Source organism: Bison bison, unplaced genomic scaffold (genome assembly GCF_000754665.1).
Source record: "Bison bison bison isolate TAMUID 2011002044 unplaced genomic scaffold, Bison_UMD1.0 scf7180017864037, whole genome shotgun sequence".
NCBI lineage: Eukaryota > Metazoa > Chordata > Mammalia > Artiodactyla > Bovidae > Bison > Bison bison.
In genome coordinates this window covers 11173650-11182563 of record NW_011494609.1, presented here as the reverse complement: position 1 = coordinate 11182563, position 8914 = coordinate 11173650, and the positions used below count along the sequence as shown (strand labels likewise).

General features: G+C 46.5%; 1 protein-coding gene across 1 annotated transcript in view; it reads right to left on the bottom strand.

Annotated features, from left to right (window-relative positions):
* Positions 1-8914, bottom strand: part of DSCAM (Down syndrome cell adhesion molecule) — an 853542-nt gene that overhangs the window by 50568 nt on the left and 794060 nt on the right. Inside the window, exons 26-28 of the mRNA XM_010835014.1 lie at positions 8664-8852; positions 6731-7021; positions 3175-3351 (exon numbers count right to left, since the gene is read on the bottom strand). Coding sequence (XP_010833316.1) covers positions 3175-3351; positions 6731-7021; positions 8664-8852 — 657 coding nt within the window. The remainder of the gene's footprint in view (positions 1-3174; positions 3352-6730; positions 7022-8663; positions 8853-8914) is intronic.

The following is an 8914-nucleotide window of genomic DNA, read 5'->3' as shown; positions in this document are numbered from 1 at the left end:
CTTTGCTGACTGCCACTAGGATATCAGCTTCCATCGTCCTGGGACAGAATCTTAGTAACCTTTCTTTTCTCTCCAAGACCTAGCCAAACTCTTATGATCAAAGAGAGATGGTTAATAAGAAAATTTTACAGTTAGTTTTAAAAAATGTTGCATCTGGCCCACGGAAGATAATCAGAGAGAATGTGCTGAATTGAACACTTCAGTGTATCCAAAGTAAAACCTGCCATTTGGAAGGCTATGGAATGAGGTATCTGATCATTTTCCTTTCTTCCTGCCCTCTCATCAAACTCTTGACTTGGAAGCTTTTATTAGGCAAGTAAAATGCAAGACTGCAGATAGCTCTGTGCCCTGCCAGCTGCTTCTCTGGGATTCTCTGCTCCTCAGCATCTCCCATGAATGCATCTTCTTTGCCACAGCACTTATTTTCTCCCCCTGCTGAAACCTTTGTGTTAGCTCTCTCTCTGCTCCGGCACAAAGAAAAAAACTCGTTTCTGGGGAATAAAAGGCTGGACTTGAGGATGTGATGAGTTGCTCTCTGTACCGAGACCAGTAACAAAACAACGGTGTGGGACAGCAGAGGCGCCAACAATAAAAACGCCAGCCCAGGATATTTTCTAGAGGGAGTCCTTGCAAGGCAATAACGAAATTACAAGGGACTGCAAAGAACAAAAAGAAAGGACGTCCCACCTGCCACCGGTCTGACTCAAATGCACCAGGAAGAATATGCAACAGCTTTAGCATCTTTTTCTTGCTCTTGGCAGAGAAGAGCGAGGTTGGGGTGTTCAAATTGTTAAATAGAAGAGGAAAATCAGACAATAGGTGGGGAGGTGAAAGGAAGCAACGGGGGCCAGAGTGAAAAGAAAAGGTGTATTTAGCGGGGGGTTGGGGGGAAATGCTGGGAGGGATTTAGTCTTTAACACATTTGTAGGTAAACCCTTGCAATCAAACAGGAATGATGGATGAGAAAGTGTTACCATTGGTTTTTAAGAATGTTATATGGACAATTTCTAGTCTTCTAAATGCAGCCAGTTCAATCTGTCCAAGTGCAACAAGAACAGACAGCCTTGGTACCTCAATAACAATGCCCCTAAGGCCAGGCTATGGGTTTCTGTTTTTGGTTAAAAAAAGGTGGGGGGTGGTTTTAAAAAAGTCCTTTTGGAGGCTTTCCTGGTGGTCAGTGGTAAAGAATCCACCTGCTGATACAGGAGATACAAGTTTGATCCACGGTCCAGGAAGATCCCACATGTTGTGGAGCAGCTAAGCCCCTGCGCCACAGCTACTGAGCCTGTGCTCTAGAGCCTGGGAGCTGGAACTATTGAGCCTATGCGCCTAGAGCCTGTGTTCCACAAGAGAAGCCACTGCAATGAGGAACCCTTATACCATAACTAGAGAGTAGTCTCCACTTACCACAACTAGAGAAAAGCCCGTGCAACAATGAACACCCAGCACAGCCAAAAATAAATAACTAAACACTTATTTTTTTTAAAAAGTCCTTTTCATATTTTAACGATGAACACTTGTGAACAGAATCCAATACAGCACACCTGATACTGAATTTCTCAACGGATTAGGCAATGCAATGTTTTTGTGATGCTGTTCTCATAAATGGCACCCCCTTTCCTCTCCAGCTGCAATTAACTGCTTCCTGTTTCATGCTTACTGTCAGGTGAGTGTATGCTCCTGGGTTCTGTCTTGTCACAACAAAGATTTGGAGTGATGCACATTAAAACCCTCAGCTCCTCACAGCTCTCGGGTCTTGGACAGACCATGCTATAGCTCTCAGACAAATCAGTGTTACAGCTCTATTTTATTTAGAAAATAGCAAGAGAATCCATCCTTGAGGCGTGAGGGCACGCTGACCCAAAGACTCGAAGAGAAGAGAGTAGGGGAGCGTGCCAGTGTGCAGGAGAGAGACAGAGAGAGAGACCGCGCTTTGGCTCTTCTTTTTATATGTTTTTTCCCCCTCCCCCTGGGCCTGCCCTATGTAAATTGGGCTAGCCAGGGGTGCTGTTTGTTCTACCTGAGGTCCTCACTCAGGTCCTTGGACCTTCCTTTGACCTTCCTTTGTTCTATTTTCGCAGGCTTTTCCCTTTCTTGTCTTTTAGCCACCGCCATTTTGGACTCCTGTTTCCTATTCTAACTACCTAACAAAGCTATATCAAGAGGATGCCCTGGCTACGAGAAGACAGGTGGAAATATCCCCCTGTCCCACTGATGTAACTGGTCTATGGTTAATTACACAAGAGGTCAACGTCCAGATCTACCAGCAGGGCTTGGAGATATCCCAGAGACATCTTAAGGACAGAGCTTCCAGGCTTGTCTTTCAAATGCAAATTTGAAGAACACAGGGGATGCTGCATTCCCCTCACTGCACTGACACTAAAGTGCAAACCGCTAGTATATGCATTCTACCAAAACTTGGATTTACTCAATACCCTGACAGGTAAAGAGGAGGGACTCAGAGAACTCTGTCCTGTCCAGGGCTTTGTATTTGAAAGAACTCATTGTCCTCACACCACAGAGCCAGGGCCTGTAGGGCTGTTGCACAGGACCTGGAAATAGCTCCACTGCACAGAATCTATAGAGCTGGACATCGTAATAACAGTGCTGCTGACAATGGCTCTCATCTGGCCCAAGTGATTATTATCTATTATTTTATTTTCTATTAGTTAAAGTGAAACTCTTACACCAGGATTCCGCTCCAATTTCTAATTCAGGAAAGCGTGTGTTTTCTGCCTCACAATGCTTTCCAGGGACCATAAACCCTCAATTTCCTCTTCCCGGCAATAAAATAGTTCTCATTTCCAGAGTCCATCAGACAGGTCTTTTTAAAGGAGGCCGTAATTGGTGGCATTGCTGCAGAGACTGAAAATTAAAGAGTGGCCGTTGGCAAACCCACAGGAAAGTCATTCTCTACAGGAAAGTCATTCTCTTGGTCTACCAAGATAGGATTTAGGACACTTGAAAGAGGTTGGCTTTCACCCTGTTTCTGAGTAGTAACTTTTGTATAACTTGCCCGCGAGGCCCTGACACCCTGCTCAAGGAACATCACAGGTCACAGAATCAGGCAGCCTGGGGATCTGGCCCAGAGAGGGAAAGGCATTCCGTGGGGTGAGATCCCCCCAGCTAGCTGTTGGCCCCGCTGTGCAGGGGGACGGCCGAGCCTCCGCTCACCTCTCAGCCGCTTCAGCCTCTGCTCACGCCTCCTCCTCCGAACCACCAGCAGGAGCACAAACAGCATCAGGACCCCCACCAGGATACAGGAGATGGTCACCAGCATCTTGAGCCCCTCGTTGGTTGTCAGCCCTTCATCGCTTTGGACAACTGACTTAATGAGTGGGGGGATTGTACCTGAAAACAGGGTCATGATGTTAGGTGGCTGTTAATGACGACAGCATGGCGGAGTTTTTAGGGATGATGGGTTATAAAAACCGCGCGGGTGATCTGATAGCGTCCACGGAGATGAAGATGAAAGGAACTCTTCATCTAGATCCTTGCTAATTTCTTTACTCACTCACTTCCCTCCTATGCTTACTCTACAGAACATGGAACTAGAGTCTGCGCAAAGGACACAGACCATTTCTTTGAAAGGGACTTCACTGGTAACGTGCTGGGTGCAGACACTTGAAAGCATAATATCCAGGCTGGGTGCTTTAAAAAGTCACATGCATTTACCTGGAGTTGAGTGTCACCCAGAACACAATTGAGAGTGGCTGTTTGAAACATTGCACGTCAAAGAAGGAACAATGGATTTGGCAAGTGGACAGAAGGCAGGCTTCGGGGAGACTGTACCAGATAGACCTGCTTAAAGGAGCGGAAAATCTCTTTTCTTTGGTTATTTCATTGCTTTTTATCATGGATGTAAGACCAAATCTACTTTTAAAAGTCTCGTTTCAGGACATTAGAGCAAAATCAACTTTTCAAAGAGAAGGCATCCAGGTCTCTAAAGCAAGCTGTTTATTGACCCTTATAATGCCCTGAAATTCAGATTATTTAGAATTACAAGGAAACACTTAAGCAGTCTGAACTCTGAGCTGCTTTAAGCTGCCTTCTGCTGAGAGGCTGAACAAAATGGGTCCAGAGATTCAAACACAGCCATCCCCTTTTATGGAGCTTGCATTTTGGCATCCACCACTATGAAAAGATGCTACAGTCTTCAGTATTTTCCATGTAAAACAAGGGCCAGGAAGTCAGTAATTTAGGAAAAATAATGCAAAAATAATATAATTTCTCTTTGAACAAAAAGTGTCTTTGTCCTGCATTTAGTGAGTAGAGCAGGGATACAGAACACCAGGCACCTCTGCTGTCTGCTAAGGCCAATAATATCATTCCTCCAACTTATAAACACTGGTTTTGGCTGGAGCCCCAGGTCTGCAAATGCTCAGAACTCAGGTAAGAGGCACAAAAGGGGATGCAGGTGAGGATGTGTCTGCAAAACCAAGATGACACAGGACCAGTACAAACACCTGGCTGAGGGAATGGCAGAAGACAGAGTCCAAAATAAAATACGGAAGAATCTGAAATCTGACTAGTACAGCCAGAAAGCTAATCATCAATGTTTGTTTTCCCCCAAATGAAAAAAAATTCTTCAGGCAGAAGTGACACAAGAGATATTAAAGCTATATATCCACAAGCTTGGTTCAAAGAAATATGTAACCTTTTTCAAGGAAAATAGACATACGCATTTTTCTTTCTAGTGTAATAAAATCATCTCAGATTCAGAACATTTTACATGTAGCACGTTTTTCATGATTCTAATCTGAGATCTTGGATAAAGTGAGGACATTTCTTTTAGAAAATAACCATTTAAAGTCTGCAGAGCACTTTGTTAAGTAAGAATGACAGTTTCAAACAAATGTTGCATGTGAGAGGTTGCTAATTAAATGATTAGCTGTAAGCCTATCACCAACGCACACCTTGAAGCTCTGCGCTCTGGACCACACAGATTACAGTCAGGCTGGGTGCCAGAGCGGGATGATTGAAAGGCAATTAGTGGATGTCCATCATCTAAAGCAAGAAATATACTTTCTGCTCAAATGTGTACCCTGCTAGCAAAGGACTTTGGGGAGCCTTTAAACACTAGGGAAAAGTTTGGTCAGCATCAAAGCCCTTTAGTTTGTCAGATCAAAGAATGAAACAGAGTTGGAGGAGAAAGCAGGTCAGACGTGCTGCTCTGTGGTGGCTGATGCTCTGCGATGGAACCTCTTGGAGTGAAGTCACTGCTGATTGAGGCCAGGAGGTTAGAGTGATGTGGCCCAGGAGGAGCAGGGCTTCTGAGGAGAAGCCTCACATCTGGGAGCTGGATCAGGGGCCTTGAGGGCAGGGGCCCAGGCTGGTATCACCAGCTCCAGGACTCCCACATAGGCACCTTCTTGCCTTCACCCCACCCAGGCCTGCAATGCTGGGGGCGAGCCTGTGTTATGGCTGAGGAGGAATTTGTGCAGGAAATTCCAGGGTGGGTTTACAGTGTGCCAGGGTGGGAGGAACAAGCCCAGGGCTGGTCAAGACTGACCAGGAGAAAATGGCTAAGGGAGGAGCTGAGTCCACATCACCTTCAGAGCATCCTTTGGTCATGTCCCAGGCTCCTTGGATTTATGGACTCTCTTTTCTTAGGACAGGATAACCAGTACTCCAAGGAAGTTCCTGCCAGGGCTATAATTAAGGCAAGATCCTGAATGCACACAAGCAGAGGAGAGGACACCCTTTAGCCTTTCCAGTGAAGAATACAGTACGGGCTGTTTGCTCAAGCACAGACTTTCTGGGTAAGTCACCCAGCACCGTGGTCTGGCCTGGTGGGTAGACGCTGGACAGGGGATCCAAGGGAGCTGAGCCCACAGCTCCAAATTATCTGACCAGTGGAGACTGTTTTTACAAATAAGCACAGCACCTAATTCAACCACTGCCTTTCCCAGAGTGGGCCACCACTGCAAAGCTGCAAAAATAAGCTCAACTTGCTTCTAGTTAGGACTCTGAAATTCCCTGACTGCAGAACCATCAACGTCAGACCGTCTTTAGCTTCACTGGGCTTGACATTTGTTCAACATCAATAAATGGCCCACACTACTAGTTGTAGGAAAAAAAGGATAAAAATGTCTCTCTCTTATTTTCAGTCAACTAATTGTCATGAGACACCTTGCCTGGTTTTCAGAAACCCCTTGCAAATTGCATGTTTGTGTGTGTGTGAGCCTATGCATGTGTGCATGTATGTGTATGTGCATGTGTGTGCATGCCCACTACCATCCTATGACATTATTCTATTTCTATCTGTACCTCTGTTTCTTCTCGGAGACTAACATAAGCACCTTCACTTATGGAAAACTGCTTTTGCACATGCAATTTAAGGGCTAAATGAGAGAAAAAAGAAAGCTGTTATGTGGTTTGGGATGGGGTGGCAGAGGGGAGGGAGACAACAAAAGCAGTGTTAGCTCACAGTCATGACCAAGCACCAACCACGTGCAGAGAAGCCTTCAGCCCGAAGAGAAGTCACTCCTGCACCCTGACTGCCTAGTGAGGGTCCCCGGGCCTCAGTCCCTCCTTCCTGGAACTCAGCCATGGGCACACAGGTACCTGGTCTAGGGAGTCCTGGGGGGAGCAGACTGGACGGCCCCCAAGCCTAAGGGGATCTGAGGGCACGGGTCACATTGCGCCGAGGATGGATGTCGAATGGGAGAGGGACAGTGAACTTGTGCACGTGTCCCGAGATGCAGGCGGGAGGCCAGGGCCAGCTTACTGCCATCGTAGTTGAGCGTGGCGAAGTTGGTCTGCTTCTCTGCACAGCCCGCGCTGTTGCACACCCTCATCTGTAGCTCGTACCACGTGGCCTCCTGAAGGTCATACAGGATGTAGGACTTGGAGAGGGAGGTTCGCTGGGCTGTGGTCCAGACCGTGGTCCCGAAGGGACTGTACTCCAGTGTGAAGGAGGTGATGGGGCAGCCGCCGTCATTCCAGCCGATGAGGTTGAGCCGCACGCGCGTGGTATTGATGCTAGCGAAGAGCTCCTGCTCCTTGGAGAACTGGGGCTCTGCGGAGAGGGCACAGGGGGCCAGGCAACGGGGTGTGTGAGTGAAGGTCACCAAGGTCGTCCTGCACTGCCCTTGGACTGCTTCCCCGCAGGCGAGGGGCTCAGTCCAAGTCTGGGTCACAGGCTACTTGCTACCTGTCCACTTTTTACCAGGATCTAAAGAACCAACAGGCTATCCCAACCAAGATAACCTAGGAGTGAAAGGGAACGTTGGGCGGGTAGCAGTTATCTTTGTGAATCTTAGATTTCCCTGAAGAACAGTTCTGTTCTCAGGTATGTGTTTCCTTGAGTGTTTTTTTTTTTTTTAAGTTTGTTTTATTTGGTGGACAAAACTTAGGATGTCAGCCCAGGACACAGCCTCTCAGGTAGCTTTGAGGGATTCCTCCTCCTTGAGTAGTTTTGAAGGAACCACTGTGATGTGCTGGGCTGATGCGTCCATTCATGGACCTGACCCAAGAGAAGGCAGACTCGGACGTGGGAAGCACCCACAGCACCAAGCGCCTCATACTGGAGCCCAGGGACCCGATGGGTATATTTCTGCAGAAGTCAGCACTTCATCATCTGAGCCCTGGTGTGTGTTATGCAAAACTCAGCACTGCATCCAAATGACACCGTCGCCTGCTGATGTCTGGCGTGCCTGTCATGTGGTCCATGCCACTGGATGAGAGTCAGCGGGAGGAAACCTGCAGAGACCCTCTCTTCACCTCCTCACCTACACTTACGTGCAGCTCCGTCCCTCCCTCCCGCTGCTGTTTTCGGGCTGCACATTTCACCTCTCAACATCACTGCCCTGGGGTTCGCCTCCCTGAAGGTCCACCTTTCAGAGGAAAAACCCACTCATGCTGAAGGTTAACAGTCAACCCCAGTGACTTCTCACCTGGAAAGCAGTCTATGAGGCAATGTGACAGTTATAAATAGAAGGGAGGAGGTGACAAGGGAGGAGGTTGCCTTAGGAGAAGGTAAGAGGGCAAAGGTCACACTTCATGGCTACTCAGCCTGGGAACAGAGTAGCACTGTGGGCACCAAAGCCCTTAGTTTTCAAATGACATTTCTTTTTTAAAAAAACATTTTTATTGAAGTATAATTAATATACAATGTTGTATTGGTTTCAAGTATAGAGCAAAGTGATTCAGTTATACATATGTGTGTATACATATATATATATATATATTCTTTTTAGATTCTTTTCCCTTTAGGTCATTACAAAATAGTGAGTACAGTTCCCTGTGCTATACAGTAGGTCCTTATTGATGATCTATTTTATACACAGTAGTGTGTATCTGTTAAATCCAAACTCCCGATTTAGTCCTCTCTACCTTTCTCCTTTGGTAACCACAAGCTTATTTCTTTTTAATTTAAATTTATTTAATTAGAGACTAATTACTTTATAATATTTTTATGTCTGTGGACACTCTTCTTTTAAACTGCCAATGAAATAATTAAAAAAGAGAATCAGACTATTTTGTAAAGACCAGCCATTTCTCTCAATATGCTGAAACACTGCCAGACCCATCCAGGGATAACAACATTCAAACTCACAGATCCATGATGCATCTTTTGTGACTCCAATCTGCTGCCCCCCCCAACACACCTTTAATCTGAAAGATAGAGGATCTCTAGAAACAACAGAAGTCTTACGTACCTTTGCCCAACGTTTTCGCTTCTATGATCTCACTTATGCGCCCGGGTCCCACTCCGTTCTGTGCAGTGAGAGTGAACTTGTACCAAGTCCCACACTTCAGGTTTTCCAGGCGGTAGGAGCGTTCGCTGGGGCTGATGGGAAAACTCCCCCACTGCTCACTGTTGTCCTCGGAGTACTGCAGTATATATCCTTCGGAAAACAAGAGGCAGTCACGGGAATGTTACTTGCTTTCCCTCGAAAGTTCTCAGAAC